The sequence below is a fragment of a genome, unplaced genomic scaffold (genome assembly GCF_019419815.1).
Source record: "Pyrus x bretschneideri cultivar Hongxiangsu unplaced genomic scaffold, Pyrus_bretschneideri_v1 Contig13, whole genome shotgun sequence".
Taxonomy (NCBI): Eukaryota; Viridiplantae; Streptophyta; class Magnoliopsida; order Rosales; family Rosaceae; genus Pyrus; species Pyrus x bretschneideri.
In genome coordinates this window covers 5,711,827-5,736,106 of record NW_025999424.1, presented here as the reverse complement: position 1 = coordinate 5,736,106, position 24,280 = coordinate 5,711,827, and the positions used below count along the sequence as shown (strand labels likewise).

The 24,280-nt window shown below is 34.9% G+C and overlaps 1 protein-coding gene across 2 annotated transcripts; it reads right to left on the bottom strand.

Annotated features, from left to right (window-relative positions):
- Positions 1-14,567: 14,567 nt before the first annotated feature.
- On the bottom strand, positions 14,568-16,724 carry LOC103941960 (putative cyclin-D6-1). 2 transcript variants are annotated; one of them, XM_048578680.1, is made up of 6 exons: positions 16,334-16,724; positions 16,159-16,239; positions 15,853-15,951; positions 15,442-15,643; positions 15,216-15,346; positions 14,568-14,915 (listed from the first exon to the last, which is right to left on the bottom strand). In XM_048578680.1, exons 1-6 carry the CDS (start codon positions 16,508-16,510, stop codon positions 14,700-14,702), a joined length of 906 nt encoding a protein of 301 aa, XP_048434637.1. In that variant the 5' UTR covers positions 16,511-16,724; the 3' UTR covers positions 14,568-14,699. The 2 variants fall into 2 exon arrangements, with proteins under 2 accessions (XP_048434637.1, XP_018501927.2); XM_018646411.2 differs by having other exon boundaries at positions 15,853-15,948.
- Between the last annotated feature and the right edge of the window lie 7,556 nt (positions 16,725-24,280).

Here is a 24,280-nt window from a genome sequence, read left to right as displayed (position 1 = left end):
AGTCATAGAGACAGAAAAAATGTTGTATGTAGTTTATTGCAGGTAAGTTATTGGCTCAAATCATATTCAATGCAATGTAATTATCCAAATCCAAATCTAGTATTGTTTGTATATCTATATACCATATAAATGTGCCTACTAACTGGTCACAAGCAACCATGAAAAAAAAAAAAAAAATGAACTTTAACTAAAAACTCCTGATATAGTTCACTTTAACGAAAAACTATATTTTTACACTAAAAAGTCAATCTTGGTACTATTCACTTTACCCTTTATTTTGTCATTATCGTTAAAAACTTAAAATTTTCAAGTCATTTTCATTAATTTTCCTTAAAAAAAAAAAAAAAAAAAAAAAAAAGGTGGAAGGCAGTTGAGGTCTTCCCTCCATTAGCAAATGCCTAGGACTATTATAGGAGAGACAAAGCGCCACCTTCGCTGGCATGGCAAGAAATTGTAAGTACGTGGCATTGAATGTTGAAAGCTATCTACCTCTGGTACTTTCTGTTATTACCCCAAGGGGAGACAATGAGCCACCCTCACATTAATATAAAGTTTTGGATGCTTATAATTGCCACCTTCATAAGAAACCTCTCGGAATCCATGTTACTTTCTTCAGGGGATCCACAATTTAACTGCCACTCTTTACTTCTGTATTGTCACTGAAAAAACCCAGAAAATAAGACAACTACTGAACCATGATAAGCTTCTCTCAACCCTACTTAATTACACTTCTGCAATTTTCTTCTGATATTTATTTCTCTGTGTGGTTGGCTACCCAGACACATATAATGTTCGGTCCCACGTGAATAGTTCAACGTAAAAGTTAACCGGTTTGCGGTTGTAAAACTTGTTCATAAAATTTATAACTCCAAATCTCGTCTAACAAAATTAAGACTGGGTACCGCATGACAAACCAGTTGAGGCAAAACTAATTAAGCAATTTAGAATCATGCAAGTTCTTTATGGCCATATGTATACTATCCCGATAGTTCATCGGTTGGCATTCCATGCGTATTTATATTATATCATTATTTCCAGCTCAACGAATTTGGCACAATCGAAGTGGAAAATACTTCCAAAACAGGAAAGGAAAAACTGCATGTAGAAGTGACCACCAAAGAAATGATGGCATTATTCTGCTATGGTCCACGCAGGGATCCAGAGGATGTGAAAGAGGCCCAGTACTCTCTCTCTCCCTGTTCTAAAACACTACTGCAGTTAACCACTTCCACCCACTTCTCTTCCAAGTCAAAACGGAATTTGAAGAAGTACTTCTATTCCATCATTTCGTATTAATTTGTTTTAGTTTATTTATCAATGGTATTGAATCGGTCAAGCTTAATGTTGGATATATGTCAACAATATGTGATATAATTATGTATGCTAATAAATAATAAATGCAAATAGAAAAATAAACAGAGTATGAACAAAACAAAAATATAAAATAGACAACTTGAAAATCGAGGTTTGCGTACCGCAATATCTTTGAAACAGAAAATTTGTCATGTTTGCTTCACCAGGATTCAACTATCAAGTTAGAATTCCAGCACCGGAAAACTTAACTTCTGGCGAATTTCTGTGTGGTTCTCTCAGTAACAAGGTTTAGGAATGTAGAAGAAGAATTTGATATTTTCTGTGTTCTAAATGTCATGCAGATGGATGTATATATAGTGGGATTATGCATGTTTGCAACAGGTATGAGGATGAGATGTGACTGTTGGGAGACATCTCTTCAGAGGGGTGCTATGCTCTCTACGTTTTTTGTTTTCAGATGAAACTTCATCTAAAAAGATGAGTCTGTTCAAATAAAAAATTATTTAATTAAATTCAAAATTAATTAAAGAATTTAATTTTCAGACTTCATCTGCCCAAGACCCATCTTTTGATAATTAATTATATATAAGGAACAAAGCCTTACAAAGTGAGAAAATCTTTTGGGAATTGTCAATATGGGACAATGAAATTTCTACTCAAAATTTCCGACACTTGAGAAACATGGTCCTTTGATATACGGAGTATAGGTCAGATGACCAACTACTTCAATGTCAGAATTCACCACACGACTTAATGGATCATGGGTTTAATACTCAAACAAAGAAAGCAAGAGTATCTAAATGAGCTCTTAAAAATTTAGGGAGAAGTAAAGAAAATCAACTCCTTATTTAACTAGAGATGTAAATAAGCCTCGACAAGCCGAGTATCAAAGTGCTCTTGTTCGAGTTCAAGATCTGCTCGAGCGCAAATAAAGCTAGTTGTGCTCAAGCTTCGCTCAAAGGATTTTTTTTTTTTTGCAAACTTGAACTCAGCTTTGCTTGACTTGTACGTGGATTAGGTTGGAGCTTATGGTTGGCTGAGCTCATAGTGTTTTTGAAACGAGCACGAACATAAGTTTGATCCGACTTAAATGAAAATTTAAAATTACTAAAAATACAAAAAAAAACAAAAGAACATATATAATAGGATATGTTCTAATGATATATGTATATTAATTGAGAGATTTATCATCAATACGAAGAAGGATAATTAATGAAGTGAACATGAATAATACTTTGGATTTAAGTAAGATAATATAATAGTTGAACTTTATTTTTTATGACATATTTTATTTTAATTATAAGATTAAAATGTCGTACCCTTAGAGCATATTCAAAAGATATGTCAAATATAGCATGTCAAAAAAATTTTTGATGGCTGATGTGGCAAATTGAATACAAGTGCTAAATCTTCTTCTTTTTCAATGGATGTGTCAAATATTTATTTTATTATTTGATTGGACCTAGAGTTACATTAACTATTAAAAAATAACCAAAAATTAGTTTTAGTTTGTATTTTATTGGTTGTTAATGGGACCCATGCATTAAAAAATTAAATTAAATATATTTGACTCCTTCTTTGTTTGTCGTAAAAAAGGCAACTAGAAAGCAAGAAGTCAAATAACTCACATGCCATATCATATATGACATATCCATTGAAGAACACTTGAATGTCTTTTAATCTTATTTAGCATATTTGACATATCATTTAAAGATCATCTTATGAGTCAAGCTTTATCGAAGAAACCGAACTTGAGCTAAACTAAAGTTATTTCATAAAAATATACCACTGCTCAAGCTCCACTCATTTTTCTAACGAATCTAATATTTTATTCTAGCTCATCTTGTACCATTTAGGAACTAAGCCCGAGCTCGAAAAAGCCAAATACAAACCGAATATGAATCAAACTCAAATGTATCTAGTCATGTATAGCCCTAACTTTATCCAACTTGTATTTCACCTTTAAACCCGAGGTACCATGTTTGAATTTTCTTCTCCCTAGTTTAATGTAGATATTCTATCGTTTGTCCAAAAAGAAAATCTAAGAAGAGAGAAGGGATTTTATTGATCTAATATTCTAGTGAATAGGGTTTTGGATTATGACAAGCGCTTTGGGTTCAAAACTCTCTATTCCTTAAATAATTGTAATAGTTTGCACCCTCTCTTCCCCATAATAATTATTATTTAAAGAAAACATTTTTCTAAATTTCGTATCACTTTTACTTAATGCCATGTAGTAAAAAAGTTGTAGCGTGATAGTACTAGGATTTTTTTATCATTGCAAATTTTAAAGGATTGAACCCAAAACTATAAGATTATACTTATTAATTTAAGGGATACTTTCAATGTGGCCGTACATATCAATGTTTTTTGAACAAAAAAAATTTGTTGGTTTATTTTTTTATCGAAATTCCTGACAGTAATGTAATAATGTATTTCTACGTATGTTATTGTATTTTTAAATTAAAAATTAAAATCTTTAGTTATTTATATTAATGAGATTTTAAATAAAATCTATAATATATGGGATTAAAAATAAATTAAATCTCCATTGTTGTGTACACACACACACATATACATATATATAAACATAGGTACATTCATCAAAATTAACCAAAACATTATTGTGCAAAAACATGGGTAAATTATTCAAAACCACCAAAAAAAAAATATATTAAGCTTAATAACATGGGATCATTGGACATATAGAGAAGCAGTGTGCACAGTTCACAAGTATGAATGACGATGATCGGTCCAAACCATATGGACGGTGGTTCCAGAACGATGTGCTGGGAGATAACTATAGGAGACCACAAGGAAGAAGGTTTGGATTCGAAGGATCGCAGGGATGGTCCATGAAAGATCTGATAAACGTAGAGGACGGGGAGAGTATGAACAGTGCGGCAATAGAGCATCAGGGCACACGGGAGGCGATTTCGATGGTGGCAGCGGTGGTACAAGTTTGCAACGAAAATCATAGGGCGGTGATGAATGAGGCAATCATTAATGATGGGGGTAATTTCCCAGATTCAAATGTTGAAGTTGATCTGGAGGGAATAAGGGAAGAATTAGTTACATTTAGGCCAAACTAGCAAATCCCATTAGTTGGGGAATGAGTGGGGTTGACTTTGATTGATTTTGATTTGAACTTATCTCTTGTAGTAAACAGGGAGGAAAGTCAATCTCCCATTGATTGTAGCTGATGAGGAGTTTGGAAATGTCAATATTGGGTTTGAGGTCAATTCTATTGGGCCTAGGGATGGAGATGTGATAGAGGTAAATCAGCAAATGGGCTTTGTGAAGCAACTGGGATATGTGGGCCAACGATAAAAGGACTAAGCCCTCTCAGCGGGGGTCAGTTCTGGTGAGGCCAGATATGGTGGTGAGTATGTAGTGAGTCAGTAGATGGGTTTGATGGAGCCGATGGAGCAGGATGGGCAACACGAGGGGGGACCACGCCGTATCAATGGGTGGGCCTACAGATAGGTCCAATTATGGGAGTGACATTGTCTTGAGACGACATGTGGGTTTTGTGGGGCAGGGTGGGCTAACTGGAGAACAAGAAGGGGCTCATGCTGCAGCAGTCGGTGCGGATTCGGGGCTCGGCTCAGATCCATTTGAACTTATGTCGATTATTGAACATTATCAGATAATTAGAAAAAGGAGAATAAGGAAAAGACGAAGAGGTTGGCGCACATTGTCGACCACTGTGTAGCTTAATGCTCGGGAACAGAAAAACCCATTGTTACCTGCACTTAGGAAGCGAGTGGTGCGAGAAGATGAGGAAGTGGAGGCTCTCAATGCAGGTCGAAGAAGGTTGCTGAATAAATCGGTAATAGCTAGTTCATCGGCGGAGGTTGACAAAAGTCAACCCCGCCGTTAGCAATGAGTTATTTAAGCTGGAACTGCCAAGGGCTTGGGAACCTCCAAGCAATTCATGCACTCCAACATCTAATAGCTAGTCAAGATCCCACTATAGTGTTCTTGTGCGAGACAAAGAACAATTCTAGCTATATGGACCGTTTACGTATTGACAAAGAACAATTATCTAGCCATTTGTGATAAACATAAGTCATAGAGGCTGTTGGAGACTCTTGCAGTTAATGAGTCTAAACCTTGGTTATGTATTGGTGATTTTAATGAAACCCTCTAAGCTAATGAGCAAGAATGGGGCAATGTGGGATAAGAGAGGCAGATGGAGGAGTTTAGGGATGCGGTGGCGCAGTGTCGGCTACTGGACTTGGGTTTCTCAGGGAATAAATTTATGTGGTTTATGACGAAAGGGGGAGGAATCAAGGTTCGGTTGGATAGTGCTTTGGGTAATCTGGAATGAATGGAGTTGTTCACTTGTGCTAAAGTACACCATTTAAACAAGACATCATCTGACCATGTGTCAATTTTACTTAATTGGTCGGGATGCAATCCACTTCGAGGTAAGAAACAGTTTCGTTATGAGGAAAGTTGGCATATGTAGGAAGGTTGTGTTGAAGTGGTACGAGAGGGGTGGAACCACGAAGTGGTGGGCTCGCCAATGTTCCAAGTTATCGAGAAAATTAAGATGACTCGAATGAAGATCAACAACTGGGTCCGTAATAATGCAAGGTCGAGTCTAAACGAAATCAGGGAGGTGAAGGATAAACTTACGTGTTTGTTGGGTCAACCATTCATTGATGAGTCTATTGAGCAGAAAAGAGAGGTTGTTGGGAAATTAAACAGATTGCTTGAACATGAGGAGCAGTTTTGGAGACAAAGATCGAAAGAAAATTAGATTAAACTTGGTGATCGAAATACCAAATATTTTCATCATAAGGCGAATAAGAGGCAAAAGCGTAATTGTTTGTATGGGTTGATGGATGATAATGGGCACTAGCATGAGGACCGAAGGGGGATAGAGGACATTGTGGTGTCATACTTCACAAAACTTTTTGGTTCAACTGGTGTGGATAATTTTGATGATATTTTGTGCCACATCATGCCCAAGGTGACTGAGGAGATGAATAATGCGCTGGAGTGCCCGTTCACGGACGAGGAGATAAAGTGTGCTGTATTTCAAATGCAACCTATGAAAGCTCCAGGACCTGACGGCATGTCTCCGAGTTACTACCAATAGCATTGGGAAGTGGTAGGTGTCGATGTTTGTAATGGGGTTCGGTCTATGCTTCTTTCTGGTCAAATTCTCCGGAAAATCAACTACTCCCATGTTACGTTAATTCCCAAAGTTAAGGATGCTACATTGATGACACAACTTCGCCCTATTAGTTTGTGTAATGTGTTGCACAAAATAATGGCGAAAGTATTGATGAACAAGTTGAAGTCTATTCTTCCACATGTTATTTCTCTTACACAAAGTGTTTTTGTCCCAAGAAGGTTAATTTCTGATAATTACTAGGTAGCTGTTAAAGTTGCTCACTGTATGCACAAACGGGCTAGTATGGTCATGTTGTGTGTTACAACAGTATCTTACTCTTCTAAGTTGAATGGCGATCCTATGGGTTATGTGCACGCGGAAAGAGGAATACGGCAAGGTGATCCTTTATCCCCCTATTTTTTTGTTATGTGTGCAAAGGGACTCTCGGCACTTTTGACGAAAACAAAGCTCAATGGAGATTTGCCGGGGATCAAGGTGTGTCGTGCTGCACCTAGCATTCACCATTTATTTTTCATTGATGATAGCTTTCTATTTGCCCATGGCACACTTAGTGAGTGCCAGAATATTAAGCAGGTGTTAAGTATGTATGAATTGGCGTCTGAACAAGCGGTTAATTTTGAGAAGAGTTGTGTTTCTTTCAGTTCCAATCTCACTGATTATGATAAACAGTTATTAGCGGATTGTCTCAGCATGCGGATAGTGGATTTTCATGATAAATATTTGGGGCTCCCGATGTTAGTTCGAAAGTCGAAGAAAGAAACGTTTGCGTATGTGAAAGATAGGGTGTGGAAAAAGCTGCAAAGTTGGCAAGGGGGCTTTTAAATAGTGCAGGTCGTGAGTTATTGTGAAGACAGTCGCTCAAGCGCTACCAATGTACTCCATGCAGTGCTTTCTACTCCTTAAAACGTTTTGTGAGGAGTTGAATATGATGATAGCTAAGTTTTGGTGGAGTGGAGATCCGGGTAAGAGGAAAATACACTGGCTCAACTGGAGGACTTTGTGTAAACCAAAATACGATTTTCAGGACCTTTACGCGTTTAACTAGGCTCTGCTGGCTAAACAAGCTTGGCGGTTTCTACATGATCCTGAGACTCTTGTGTACCGGGTATTCAAGGCCCGTTACTTCCCTACGACATATTTTCTGGATGTTTGGTACTTCAAAAGGGCATTCGCTGGCAGGTGAGTAACGGGAGAAAGGTCAGAATTTGGAAGGATAATTGGGTGTTGAAGGACTCTTGTCTCCGGATTTTGAATTTAACACTGGTCTATTGGGATGAAGAGGCCACGGTAGAAAGTTTATTTTGGCGAGAGTCGAAACAGTGGAACATTCAATTGATGAATGAGTTATTTTCCCAGGAGGATGTGGATCTAATTTTTGGAATTCCCCTAAGTTTACGGGATAATGAGAACCGTAGGGTTTCGCATTACGAATGACATGGGAATTTCACTGTTCGGAGTGCATATCATGTTGCATGGGGGATTACTATAGCTAATGGCCAAGGGGCAACTAGCTCATCATCTTCTCTTAGTACTGTTGGTGAAAAGCTTTGGAAGAAACTATGGAATGCTTGTGTTCCTGGGAAGGTCAAGATTTGTGTGTGGCGTGCATGTATTGATGCTCTGCCCACGAGGTTGAATCTTTGTAAATGAAGAGTGATGACCGAGGAGGTGTGTGCAGTTTGTGGAGGTCAGGTGGAATCAACAGAACATGTTTTCAGAGATTATGATGTGGCTAGAGTAGTGTGGTTTTGAGGCTTGGGCTTACAGGTGGATGGTGGGCAGGGTGAGTGCTTTATGAATTGGTTAGCCAATTTACAACTTAAGGGTCATACTTCAGGGTTTAACCTATGTTTAATGTTGATTTGGGCTCTGTGGAAACATAGGAATGAGATTTTATGGCCTGGCAAACCGCTTCAGCCGCTTGAAATTGTGCTTCGTACTGAGGGCTAGATGCAAGAGTTTTATAAGTGGCATAAGCTAGAGGCGAAGAAGGCAAGCAGAGAGCTTCAGAAATGGGGAAGACCTGTGGATGGGTGGGTTAAGTGCAACTTTGATGGAGCTTGGACTAAGAGAAGTAACTGGGGTGGTGATTCGTAATCATTTAGGAGAGTGTCTTACTGTTGTTGCTAGTCCTGTTGAGAGGGTATTGTCTGCGGTGCATGCTGAGTTCTGTGGCTTAGAGAGCTACAATATTGGTTGGCTGTATTTGTACGGTGGAGAGGAAGGTTCAGTTTAAAGGAGACTCGACGTTGGTGTTGGTTGCCATACGAGGGAGTGGGGATGACTGCTCTACCCTTGGTCCTATAATTAATGATCTCCGGTGTCTTTGCATGGAATAGGATGAGTCAGTGATTAGTCATATTCAGAGGGAAGGGAACTCGGCAGCTCATCGACTTGCTCGGATGGGAATTAATAGTGCTCAGGAGGTAGTGTGGTTCAAGGAACCCCCAGATTTTATTCAATATATACTTCTGGATGAGAGTTTGTAGTTATTTTCCATTGTTCAGTTGAGGATAGTTCTCTTTTTGTGCGGGACGCTCTTTTCCTTCAACCAAGTTGAAATCCCCGACAAGGTTTTTATCGAGGCTCATTGTGCACACTATCCTCAATTTGTACAAATTCGGTCTTAATTAATGAATATCGTACCTTTGATAAAAATAAAAATAAACATCAGTAAATTTTTTCAATTAAACTTGACATGGATACATTCTCAAATCAACAAAAAATGATCTATCCAATGGATTAGAAAAAATTGAATGGATTTTATATTAAAAAAAAAAAAAGGGTACATTTTATACCAAAATAAGGTATATTTTACATATAACAAATTGGTATATTTAAAAATAGGTACATTTAAGATTTAAAAATTAACAAATTATATGAATGCGTACATTTAAGATTAAAAATTTGAAAACTTTTATAAAACATTAATGGGTACAAACTTATTTAAATTTTTTTTTTCTTTTTGAAAATCAATTAGAAGTTTAATAAAGGTGTGAGTATTAAAACCCTATATCAGTTACTAATATTTATTTTAAAAAATTTAGTAACTAACATGTAAATCCATTAATGCATTAATGGTAGAAACTTTGATTAAAATCTAAAAACCAATCAAATCTCAATTAATAAATATTAATAGTTAGGGACGGGATACTAACTTTTTTTCTTATTTAAATCACTCAATTCGAATTTCCAGGTGATAACAAAAACTTTTCTTATAAAATTTAAAATGTTAAATGACAAGGTAATAATATCATTTTCTTTTCTTATCACCAAAACCAAGAAACCAAGTTCAAATATTTTGGCTCTTTTTTTTTTTTTTTTTTTTGCTTCCTCCTTTGGGGTGCGACACGCTCAAGCATAAACAATGATTATGATTCATTTGTGTCATAATCTAGTATCTTAGTCTTTAAAAATCCTTATACAAATGTCATACAAAAGATGTCATGAGTGTAATTTATCTAGGATTTGGATCTCATTCTGATCTAAATTGTGAGAATTCTAGGGATCCTCACATTCTAACCGTTTATCGTACATTGTGCAGTAAGAAATTATTTTGAAATTTTTTATTTAAGATTAAACACAAGTAGTAACTAATGAAAACTCAACATACGATTTCCAATCATCGGTTATGATGTGAGGATTCCTAGAATCTCCACAAAAAGTATCCGGAGAGGATCCTCGTCCATTTATCTAATAACATAAATAATTTAAGTCTGTATCTTAAATAGTAAGTAATTTGATTAAATTCGGTGTCGAGTCTAATAATTTCCGGGATATTCGATTCACAAATATTTTTATTTTGAGATTTGGTAAGTTATTTTTATTCCACGGTACATATTGGATGCAACCCTCCCTCGCAGTGGTCCAATTTTCTTCTGTGCAGTTTCACCCTCCCAGTGGTCCAATTTTCTTCTGTGCAGTTTCCATTATCTTCCAGGTACAGAAACAGAGATCTCCAAAAGTTGGTCCAGATATCTTTGATGAAGAAATCTCATTAGAGGGGGACCTTCAAACGGCTCTCATCCATCCATGAGATCACATGACCAAGTTTTTCCACTGCCACTAATTATGCTTCAATAACTACATAATCTCAAAACAAAAATGAAAACAAAACTGTTTAAACTTAACAAACCACCATCAATTTATACTTTTTATTTTCCAAAAGCCGGGCTAGGGGCAAATGATGCATGGTTAATTTGAAATTACTAAGATTCAAGTTTGTTTGTCAGTTAGTATTACAGTTTAGTGATACTTATTTCCATTTCTAAGTAAGTTGTAGAGCCAAAAATAATCAAGAAAATTATGGAGGCGACATGTGGACTCTTAGGTGAAAAAGATAAAATTACCCTTAAAGTACATCAGGATTCCCACGTACATGCAACGGATAATAACGGCTCAACCGAGGTCAAAGGTGATCAAAATGGTATTTATTCAAAATCCTCTCATCAATCCTCATCAAATCCTTACCCACAAGATAACTCCGAATTATCTTTTCAAATTGGCATTAATTATTAAATTAATTGATTAATTACCAAATTAATTGCAAGATATTATTTGACATAATATCTTGCAATTAGAGCAAGAATTCCACCATAAGTGGCCGGTCCCTATTTCTCCAAATAGGGCCGGCCACACCCCTATATATAGCCCTATCTTCACACCAAAAGGCAAGTTTAGTTTCTTCCAAAAATTGTCTAAACACTTTCTATCTTAAATTCTAACTTTGGCATCGAAGATTTTTCAGCCAAGCCCCCCCCCCCTCAATTCATCGTGGACACGTGAGGCTCTTGGCCTTGATCTTAGGTGTTATTGTTTTGCATGTGCATTTTCATCAAATAAGAAGAAGGCGGAAATTTGCATCCACATAAGTGGTTTTAAGTTCAAAACTAATTCATTCCTCCATCCCTCTAGGTTTATTTATTCCTAAATTTAAACCTAAGACTTTTATTTCTAACTACCAAACTCTTCCCCTTCCTCGGATGAAGGGCACCGCACATCCGCAAGTATTGGTTGAGAAGAAGGAATAATGTGTTTTTTTTTATATTCCCTTTTATAAATGTTAATATGTTTTTTATATTATTAATATTGTTGATACTTCAATCTTAGATAATCTCTAATGAGAGATGATAAATGTGACATCCTGGCCCGGGACGGATCACTTCCCGAGCCAGCTCCACCACCCTAGCACGATATTGTCCGTTTTGGGTTTACCATTCCCTCACGGTTTTGTTTTTAGGAACTCACGAGCAACTTCCCAGTGGGTCACCAATCATGGAATTGCTACAGAATCTGAAGCCAGTGAGCTCCCAAAAGGCCTCGTGCTAGGTAGGGATGGGAATATACATATAAGGATCACTCCCCTGGGCGATGTGGGATGTCACAATCCACCCCCTTAGGGGCCCGACGTCCTCGTCGGCACATCACGGTCAGGGTTAGGCTTTGATACCAATTGTCACATCCCGGCCCGGGGCGGATCACTTCCCGGGCTAGCTCCACCATCGTAGCACGATATTGTCCGCTTTGGGTTTACCATTCCCTCACGGTTTTGTTTTTGGGAACTCACGAGCAACTTCCCAGTGGGTCACCCATCATGGGATTGTTCTAGCCCCCTTCTCGCTTAACTTCGGAATTCCTAAGGAATCCGAAACCAGTGAGCTCCCAAAAGGCCTCGTGCTAGGTAGGGATGGGAATATACATATAAGGATCACTCCCCTGGGCAATGTGGGATGTCACATTAAATGCCTTAGAATGAATGTGTTACATATGTTTAATTGGTCAGAAAACTCTCTAATGGCCAAATTTTAAGAATAATACTTGGCTACTCAAAGATGAGTATAAACTTCTACTTAAAACTTTTAGTGTTTTAATCACATAGTTTTGTGCTTATGATAAGAACTGATCATACTATGAATCACACTGTAAAGATCATCTCTGCCAAAAATAAACTAAAACTAAGGTCGTTTAGTTAATTTATTGTAGCAAATACATAAGCGGTTCGTAATGCTTTTACCAATTCCGTTCATTTGTTTTAAATAGTTTGACGACTAAACGACCTTATTAATTTAAAAACTCATCTTGCCACTTAGTACTATGATCTAGTGGTATTCCTCTTCACTTGTAAGTGAGAGGTCTTAAGTTCGATTCTCCCCAAAGGCAAATTTGAATCATATTATTGCTAGCTAATAGTGAGGCTAAGCCTACCCCCTCCCCATTAGTGTAAATTATATCGTTTGTTAAAAAAGAAAAAAAACCAACTCATCTTGGCCACAAGAGATATATATATATATATATATATATATATTTTTTTTTTTACATCTGCGTCTTTAGAAAAGTGGACCCCGCTAGTTAAGGAGAGAAAAATAAATGAGAACTCTTATTTACTTGTTCTGAAGATGTAAATGAGATGTAAATGTAGGTTTTTTTACATTTCAAATTTGTATCTCTTCATTAAAGATGTTCTTTAAATATATCGTTATGTTCTTACATTTTTCGATGTGCGAATAACATAACTGTGGAGCTATCGTTATGTTCTTATAGTTGTTGGTATGCAAAAACTAACAAAGCTAAAACCAACTTAAGATTCACTATCAATAACAAAGCATCTTAAACCCTAGCCGTCTAGGGAAAAATCAAAGGAAAATTTCTCTGCTGCCAGCTCCTGCCTTTGGCTTTGGAGTTGGCCACAATCTTTTTGAAAATCATTCTTTATCTCGTCTCTCTCACTTTTTGTTTACTTTATTTGGTGTTGAATTGTTGCAGTAAAACATTGTAGACACCATGATAGTCGTCGTCTTTTGACCCACCCACATAGTTAACACAAGGTATTGGATCAAGTTATCACCTTTGATATAGGGTTGAAACGGGAAGCCATGGAAGACGTCGAATTACATTGGATTAAGTTTAGTCAGTACGACACCTTGGGTTTAGCCGATGCAGCGGTATCGCTTTTGGATGTCCGGAGGATGTGGAGGGCGACATGATTTTATCTTTTTATTTTGTTTTTGTTTAATAATTTTCAGGAATTGTTTTGGAGTTTGGTTTGATTTCTCTCTGTAAGAGAGTTTGCTAGTTTGATTGCTCTCTATAGGAGAATGCTTGATTTTAATTTTCGTTTTGATGTGCTACCTCTTTTGGATCTATGTATAAAGGGTGGAGCTGTTTGATTTGCTAGATTTACTTTATTTGGTGTTCTGGGATCGTAGCGGTGATGAGGTGATGTGATAGACCTATGGGCATCGTACTCCCTATCCCAATTTATGGTTTGAAATTTTGTTCTCACATTGTCTCCATGTAACATGAAGGTTAACAATTTATTGATCTCTGTAATGGTACGGTTCTCGATGAGGTCAAACGAGCGTTTGCAGTTTACTCATTGCTTTGTGATTAATGATGATTTATTGTAATATTTTAAGATCTAATTTGCAAGGACCCTTTTGAGGACGAATCTTCATGATATGTATTTATAATGCCCTTTTATCAATGCATGAAATATCGTACTCTTAGAAAAAAAAAAAAAAAAAAAAAAAAAAAAGAAGAGGTTACAACCAAAACAGAGAGAACTGAACAACAAATTCAATTCAAAGTTAATATTATATATGTCGTGTCTTCGTTTGATTCCAAAAGAAAGCAAAAAGAGAAATAACATCAAAAATACAAGAGAACAAAAAGAATAAGGACCCCTCCAGCGAGGACCATTTTGAGATTGCGAGGACCTTTTTGAGGATGAATCTTATGATATGTATTTATAATGTCCTTTTATCAATGCATGAAATATCGTACTCTTAAAAAAAAAAAAAAAAAAAAGGGGGGTAAAACCAAAACATAGAGAACTAAACAACAAATTCAATTCAAAGTTATTATTATATATGTCGTGTCTTCGTTTGATTCCAAAAGAGAAAACAAAAGGAGAAATAACATCAAAAAAATACAAGAGAACAAAAAGAATAAAGACCCCTCCATTCTTTTTCAATTTCTTCTCCAACCCAACATAATGTAACTGACAGCGGTGTTTCTGTTTGGCTTGGTTCATAAGATAAGAACTTCATCTCTCTCTCTCTCCCCTCTCCCTCACACATCGGTTTATTCTCATCTTTTTTTCTATTTGTTTTCTTGCCCATTTTCTCTTTTTGTTTATTGGCGCAGCTAAAAGCTAGTGTCCCTCTCGAAAAAGAGAAGGTCTCAGCAGTGCTTGTGACTTTGGAAATGCTTGTGAGAAATTTGGAGTCTGTGACCTTTACAGTACACTAATTTTTCTCCTCTTCAAGTCCCTCTCCATTCTCAACGTGGTAATGCTTGTGACTCTGGTTTTTCCACTTTCTGCCGAGCTTGAAAAAGTATGGTCTAGCACATTGGCTGGTGTGACGACCGAGCTACACACCCTCTCTAGAATTGAATCGAACCCATCAACCACAATGCCTTGCATTGCACTATAGCATTGCAACATGTTTTCCTACACGAAATTTGAAGAAAAAAACATGATTTTTTTGCATGTGAAGATGAATACTTTCATATAAAAGTGATTCCCATTTGGCTTGTTACATGAATGTATCATTCTTTGTTACAAGCAAATCGTTATATGACATTGTAAAAATAACTAACTAAAATAAAAGAACTGAAATGTTTCGACACACATGACAAACTCTGGTTTTTCTGTAGAGAGAAGTTACTCTTTACATATAGGAAGCAAAAGTATTTTCCTATGACAATTACCTCATAATGGTAAGTATAAAGAATGTTTTTTTATTTTTACCTTATTTACATATGAACAGTGGGATAGTGCATTTTTAAAGCAGGAGAATTGCATAGGAAATAACTCGTGAGAAGCAGAGAGGAGAGCAGCGGCCGCGATTATTGATGGCTTGAACACTAAAAACTCAACATCTGCAAACAACAATGATTTGATAAAAACTGTTAAGTCCTTAGCAGAAACTGAATTTATTTCCATGTCAAAATTTTATCTTGTGGAAGTGAAGTACCCTTTTGAGATTTGAAGATGATTTGGGTGGCTCTGGCTTTGAGAGCCTGCAGCAACGGCGGGTCTTCTAGTTTGAACAAAGAAATGAAAAATGACATGAATGAGAAGGGTGTTATGGAACGCATTCTCCATTTTAGAGCTCCCAATATGAGTACTTCCATCCTTTGAATTGTTTGCGTGTCGAAAATGATGCCTCCATCACCCTATAAAACCAAAAACACACATTTAAATTAGCAGAGGTGAATGTAGCCACATTAAATACACCTCCACCACCCAAGTTTGAATCTCTCTCCCTTCAGTTTAGGTTAGCTTAAAGCAGGATAAGAGTATAAAAAGACATCATTTAAGTGAATAATTAGTGAATAATTATGGGTTAATCACCACAATAATCAAAATGTTTAGTTTAATTTACCTGAACATCATGTAGAGAGAATTCTGATTTCTTCATCTTGGAAGCTAAAGAAATGCAGGAGATTGCAAGAAGCTTTATGAGCCATGGCTTTGGTTTCTGTTATACCAAGCATGATTTAGATCTTATAGAAAAGATTTGAGCCCAGAAAACAATTTCTACGCATTGGCATTGGGAAGAACCCTTCTTGCTTTTAAAAACCATTTGTTAATTATACAATTTTTGGTTATCAAAAGCAAGAAAAGTGTTTCCAAGAATCCAAATTGTTAATCTTTTAAGAAGCAAAACAACATGGTGTGCGTTTTTTACCAGCATTCCTTGGCAGGACAAGAACCGATCCAGATAATTTACAGCAAGGTACAGTAAAAGTTCATCAGAGTTGCAACACAGCTGCAACGCCATAAAAAAATAAAGTAAGGAAAAGAAATTTGTGGGTTATATTTTATATTACAAGACGATATTCTAAACTATGTACAATTTAAACCTTTGAGATGGAAGAGATGGCTTCCCTTCGAATCGAGATGTCGAAGTCTCGAGCTTTCAGGCTTTGAAAGTAAGTCTCTGATGTCATGTGATCAGATTCAGTGGAAAACAAAGAAGTGAGTGTTTCAGGGTGGAAGTCATGGGAAATTGTAAGTGGGTTTTCGAGGTCGAAATCCATGGATGAGTCTGGTTAAGTTTTCAGTGAATTTGAGGGCAGAGCGCGCAAGACATTGTAGAAAGGGAAGAAGAAGCGAAGTGGTAAGATAACGAAAAGGCAGAGAATTTGAGTGTTGTATTTTTGGGTTGTTGAAACGAAAGGAAGTGGAGTGAGTGAATGAATGTGCGGGTGAAGACTTGGATTTCACTCCTTTACAGCTCTCTATGACTCTCACTCCATCATATAGCTAGTGTGTTGCATTATAAAAAGATCCTCGCCCGATCATTTTTTTAGAGATTTCGCGATCGTGATCGTTTATCGTATGATCAGTTTTCGTTAAATATTTTATATTTAATTTTAAATTTTAAAATAATTTCTGATCGCACGATGTACGATGAACGATTACAATCGCGAAATCCCTAGGATTCCTATGAAACGGATCTGGTTCCATTTGCATTGACATGTTGGGACAGAGGAATTGAGATGTGAGCGGGTTATGCTCAGATGGGTTGCAGCTCACTGTAGTTTGCAAGGAACCTCAACCACGTGATTGGTAAAAAAAGTAAGTTTTTTCTTGGACATTACTTGTTTATCGTATGAGTGCACTTCACTGTCTACACAGATGTGATTAACGTATTTTAATTATACAAATATCATCATTGGAATTGTTTATTTTTTAATCATTTAATGATCATCACTGCTAACAAGTCAATCAAATTGACAACCGTTTTTGTTGTTTGTAGGTATCAGCAAATCGACAATTTATCATGAGAAAACAAAATGTTACAAAATTATTGATTTGTTCTTTATATGTGGATTTCTAACTCCAATTTGATTGATTTTTGTAAAGATAATCTCTTAAATGATTTAAGAAATTGAATGCTTGATATTATAAAAAGTGTACGATTAAAATACACCAATCACAATTAGATGGACAAGTAGGTACACCCATGGGTAAATGCAAGTGTTGAGAGTATGAATTCCATACCTGAAGAAGAGACTTTACATGTGTCTATAAGTGATTGAATTATTCTTCATATTGTCAATTTGTTTTGTGGTGAAACGTCGACTTTCTTCATGATATCAGAATAGGTTGTTCTATATGTGAAATTCAACAGCTACAAGTACTCTGCATCACTCTATTTGTGTTTTTTATGTGGAACCTTAATTTTTTTCGATAATTATTTTTGTTTATGTGTTTCTAAATTAATTGTCTTTGACCTTTTTGTTATTCGAGCCAATCCAACCTTCCACCTGAGTTTATGCATTTTAAAAATGTGAGTAATTTCTTTTGTGTATCAATCTGATAATCTGTTATACTAAAACAATAAATAAACATGTAGACGGAGATTCAGAATGATAGAGATGTTTGATATCTGTTTAATTTTTATTGGATATTTTCAAAAGAACTAATTGTTCATATCTTCATCTAGAAGTTGATAAATATACTTCCTATAGAGAACTTTTTAAGAACTTATAGCAAAATTTATTTTATCTAATTTCTTCGCCATTGTGTACGGAAGTAATTTTTTTATAAAATTAATGGAGTCTATTTGCAGTTAGTGTCTTATGATAATCTCATGAACAACAATCGTCAAATTCTCGTTTAAGTTTATATGCATAGCATGGAAGACTCTAAATTTATACAAGAACCAAGTAATGTATACATATAATCATGTGAAGGAATCAAGGGAGAGAATGAGGAGAGTCAAACCATAAAAAAATCAAGAGAGGTAATCTAAGTATGCTTAACACATTCATAACTGGCTTTTAAGCATCAACAGCCCTGAAATTATTGGGAGGCAATTTTTACCTTTTCAGCTCCTCACACACTTCTGCTCATCGTATTTAATAAATTAAGCGAAATCAATGAACTAGATTAAAAATGAGTGTGAAAATTTAAAAATGAAGTGTGTTTATTATTTCTCAAAATTATTATTCTTGTTTTAACGTAGGCCTAACAATAAAACATTCAACTTCTTCGTCTGCAAGTGGTCCTTTACCACAGTGATGGAAATGAGTTGAGCTCTTGCATGAGGATGTAGGTTCGAACCCCGTCAGTGACTAATCTAACATCTAATCTAACAAAATCTTTCGTTTGACCAAAAAAAAAAAAAAAAAAACTTCTTCGTCTACCACTCTCTTCCCTCACCGTCTTTCATATATTCAAACATAAATTGTACAGAAGATTTCCTTATAAACATAAAATTAAATTAAAATTAGAAGAGGATTTAGTTCAAATTTACCCTATTGATATTGATAGACAGAGAGGCAACTTGGAAGAAGGAAGAATAATGTTTATAAAATTTTGTATCACCTTGGCTAGCTCGTTGAATCCTAGAAATGAAACAAGTGGGCCTCAAGTTCACCACCCACACCACAGTATTTGGGAATTGGGATAAATTATTCAACAAAAGAAACAAGAAGGTGAGGAACGTTGCCGCTTTACACCAAATTATGCAACCACTCCCAGTGAAAAAAGTCTTTCACATCGCTCCAATTCTTGACCAAACGCTGCCGCTTTACCCCAAACACAAACAATACAATTCAGTCTTTTCATGTCCATGGCAGAGTGACAGCTCGAGCATATTCCTGAACCGAATGAGTCTCCATTCTTCCTTACAAGCAGAAGAGAGTCTACTGATATGTAGTTATTCTGATGCTCTTAAGTTTTAACACAGCAGTATCTAATTAACATGCATGATGATCACGAATGAAATATAATAACATATTAGTTATATAATATAACCATTGCGGGGTTTGATTAAATTTAAGTCAATGAAGAATATGTCATAATTAAGTTGATTAAACTAATTAAAGTTCTATGCAATTAGATATGTATTTGTGAATACATATATGTATATGTATGTATGAATGTATGTTGTGTAGTGGATGCCTAGTGGCGATTTGTTTGTGGGAACCATATATGAGGGTTGCAACTGCTGCTTACTTAATTTCCTTACGGTTTGGTGATTAACTTTTGCCGACCGAAAAATACTCAAATAGGGAACCATAATTGAAGGGTAATGTTAGGCAGTCTAAAATTTTAGATTAAACTTGCACATCAAACGATGTGTCACAAATAGGAAATAAATACGTTAATTAACATTTAATTAATAACTTAACATCAACAAGCACATATTTTGTTTACAAAATTTGATTTAAAAATTTAATCTCTCTAACATTACCCAATATATAATAAGAAAAACTAATGAAAAAAAGCTTGAAAACTTTGAGTTTAAACAAAAATGACAAAATAAAAGGTAAAGTGAATAGTACTAGGATTGACTTTTTAGTGTAAAAATGTGATTTTTCGTTAAAATGAACAATATCGGGTGTTTTTCGTTAAAATTCCCATACTAATATACACAATCATTCAAGAGGCACCGTGAATGGTACTTTAAATACCAAACATACACATGCACCAATGGTTCATGCATTAATTCATACAGCCATACCATGAGTCCATGGTCTAAGAGCATCCTCAGTGAGAGGCTTTATATGGGGCTGAAAAAGTGGTGGATATATCTCATTTTAGAGCTTTATAAAAGAATTTCTTCCAATGAGGGGCTATTTCTTTTGGGCTATATTTGGGGTTATATATATTTATTTATGTAGTAATTTGAGTATGCGATAATTTTTTTTATTATTAACTTTTCTTAAGTTGATTTTTGGACATGCTATCTTAAACTTTTTTTTTATGAACCTTTCAACCTAAAAAAGTTCAAATTGTGACAAAGTTAGATTTCATCATTTATAAGCTGTTCGTTAGATTAGATTCTCTTGTGTCAATCTCATCCGTTAAAAGATACAAACCCACTCTAAAATAATTTGATTTTCACATACAACACAACAACTTACCTAACACCAATTGGTATATTAGTACCATACAATTTTGAAAAAGTTTGTTTGAAAATTTCACCCACAATGCCAATGAGCGTTAAATCAATTTGAAAATTTTAATTCTTATGGAATTTAAAAAAATTATTAATTAGTCAAATTGCAAGAAAATATGTAAAGAAAAAAGAATTTAAAAAAAAAATGAGAGTATAAGTGTATTCGCAAGTAGATAGATAGTGATAGAATTTTTGTCACATGAGTTGCTACTTTTTTGTGGGATCCACATCTTTTTGGGGCTAGATGTAGCTTAATTTTATGCTACCCAAGAAAGGAAGATGCTAGCTCCAGTGGTGAATCTAACCTTATTTTCTGGCTCATTGGGGATGCTTTAACAAATCATTTTTCTAAAGGAGTTGTTAACCAGCACTCTAAAAAAGTTATCATGTGCTCCAAGCATGTAAAATATAAGAGAGAACAAGTAAATGGAGGGTTGTAATTATCGAGTGTTAAGGACAGTTTCATTTTTATAATTATTTTTAAATTCAAATGATAACCTAGCAAAATTATGCAGTATGTATACATTAATGCACATATCTTACTCAAGTATGTATATATAATATAAGGAAAATTAATGAAAATAGCTTGAAAACTTTAAGTTTTAATCAAAATGAAAAAAATATGTTGTAAGTGAATAGTACCATAAATGATTTTTTTGAGCAAAAATGTCATTTTCGTTAAAAGTGAACAGTACCAGAAGTGTTTCATTAAAACTCTGTATAATATATTTACTTACACAATCACATAACCACATGCATGTCATTAGCTGTGCATGCTTGATGTTTCTTAATTATACAAATAATTAATTAGTATAATTAGAGATTAGGGTGAGTAATAATAAAAATACTGATTTTATTCACTATATTTTATTTTAGTGTATGACAGACACAATGGACAATTGATCATTAAGAACTTTCTAAACAAAGGCCTTGTTTTGATATAGATGTCACGTCTCCTAACTGCTATAGCAGAAAGCCGAAATCGTGGTCCCTTTTTACTGCATGGGATGGTCTATAACCCAAAGCACTCGATCCCCCAATGGATCATCAACCAAAAACCCTAGCCAGAAGAGAGCAGTAATAAGTCTCTCTCAAAAGCCAAACATTAGTTATGTGAAAAAGGCCCCCACATTCTCAAACGCACCTACTTTTGAAATAATTCACCAATCCAAATTAATACTTTGACCTATGGCCTTTGATCTTGAAATCCACGTGGAGCCCTCTAGTTCCTTTCAATTTATAATTAACCAAAAAGTCATCAATTAATGTAATAATTTTAATTAATTAACCTCAATTATATTGTATATAGAGAATGAGGATTCGATAGATTGAGATAGGTCTTGACATTGTTGAAGATCATCAAGACATCATACAGTTTTCGAATCGTATATAATTAATAAAATTTGAGATTAACCAAATCTAAATAAGGATCGTTTGGCATGTGTCATTGGCAACGTGGCATTCTAGTATAAATGAAAAGAAAAAAAATTAAATATACAAAAAGAAACAATGTGCTTTTCAAGAAGAGGTAATGTTAGGTACATTAAATTTATAAATTAAACGATGTATCACCAATAAGAAATGAGTACGCTCATCAATATGTAAGTAATAATTCAATCATTAACTTTCGTTTCTTAGTTTACAAAAAATTTTCTACAAATTTAATCTCCTTAACATTACATTTTCAAGAAAATGCAATACAACCCAGCTGCATCATAATTGCTATTTAGTCCGTATTATTACATAATAATAGTTTGCCATCATGCCACTCAATTATTTTACGGATCGTCCTTTGAATTTTTTTTTTTTTTTGGTTACAAATGTGTCCTTAGAAATTTAATTACTCTTTTTTCCTCTGATCATCTGTCTTGAATTTGGGTCATCGATCATTGGCGTTCATCAGTACTTGTATTAATTTCTTACAGGGGTGAAAATAAAGTTATGTGGCGTCATGTTTAGGCCGTGTGATTTTGTGTTCAAGTCAATAATTATGAACTTATAATCTATTTGTAATTTTTGTTTTTGACAAACGATAGTATTAACGGGTTAAATTGTTAGTTGTTAGGGAATATCGGTGGGAATTGAACTCGCACTAAAATGTATAAGTATAATTACTTTCTGTCGCTACAGTGAAGCGTCATCTAATTATTTGTAAATTTATTGAAGAATACAAGAATTTAACAACTGAAAAATAAAAAGACAAAATTATATAACTTATACTGTGCAGTTCCACTTTTAATTTTACCTAGGCTTTTGGGGATAAACCCTCCACACGTGCCGTACAGGTGTAAAATGCAAGACAATATCAATATTTTTAGTTGTGAATCACTTATCTGTATCTCTAAAATCTTGATATTGTATGGTTGGTTTAGATATACTTTTAAAATAACTAAAAATGTTTTTAGAGAAAATTGTTTTAGATTCCAAAAGCACTTGAGGTGCTTTTTACAAGAAGCACCAGTTATGCGCTTTTTCTAGGAAGCACTTTAAGTGCTTTTACAGGATTCACTTACATTTTACTAAAGATTGGTTCTAAAAATATTTTCACCAAAAACGTTTTTAGTCATTTTAAAAGCACATCCAAACGAGCTTGTAATCAATAGTAGAACGTATGATCTGTGAACTCCTACTCACAACCTTCATGTTAAAGTTCCGAGAGTACAATTGTATCATGTTAAACGTTACCTCGATGTAGCTCTTGTAAGTGTTTCATTATACCAAAATAAAAATGATTTGACGGTAATATTTAACATCAACGTCGCTGACCTTGCTGTAAAACACGACCATAGTTGCACCAGTACACGAGCATATTTATGCCAATTTTTGTTAAATATATAATATTTTAGACTTTTTTTTTTTTTTAAACATGTTACGTGGAAAATGTATTGATATAAAAAAAATAAAAGTTATATTTAGACAGGAGGAATACAAATCTTATCCTTCGTAATACAAGCAACGAGAAGGAAACAAAAACTCAACCCTCCTGAAACTTGAAGAAAATGATTTAAGAGAGAAGAGGGGACAGGGGGTTACAAAGGACCAAAACCCCTCTAAAACAAAACTTAGAAATAACTGCAACCAAGCCACAATGTACAAATCATATCTGAAAAAGATTACCTCAAATGGAAAAAGAAGTCCAACGCTGTCTCTTTTATATGATGCCACTGCAAAATTAGGTACCAACTCCCACCACGTAAAACTACTATTTATTGCACCAAAATTAGCAAAATAATCCGTCAAAATTTTCTTCTCTAAAAATGTGTTAAAAATAGAAGCGCAAGCGAGCAATATACTATCAACAATTTGCGCAAAAAACTTTGAGAAACAATAGAACATCCACAGACCGAGCTAATAGAAGGTAAGCGACATACATAGAAACTTTTTATGGTTATTTTCGTGCCAAAGCCACCAAATAAATTGCAAGTAACTAAGGACCAAAGCTTTCAAACGGACTTGGACAATGATGAGACCAAAAACCATAAAGAAATACATCTTCAATGGGCTGTCAAGGAGCATAATTAAGAGGCTTGTCAAAAGAATGAAAATCCTTTTTCATAAAGCAATAGTTTGAGGATAATTAAGAATATGGTCACAAGATTTCTTAATAATATGACAAAAAGCGCAATATGAAGCTAAAACCACTCCCCAGCGTTATAATAAATTACCAGTTAATAATCGCCCATGTTTTTAAGGTACTAAATTCTTATATATGTGGTTGAATGGATTGATGCCAAACCAATAGTAGCCCTTTTTTAAGCGGGGTATGAAAAGAGTAATAATAGACAAAATTTAGAATGAAATATAGGAGTGCACAGGTTCTTTTACTTTCCACACACCCTTGTTAATTTTTGTTCATTGATATTCTTTAATTCATTTGATCAAACGATTAGAAATA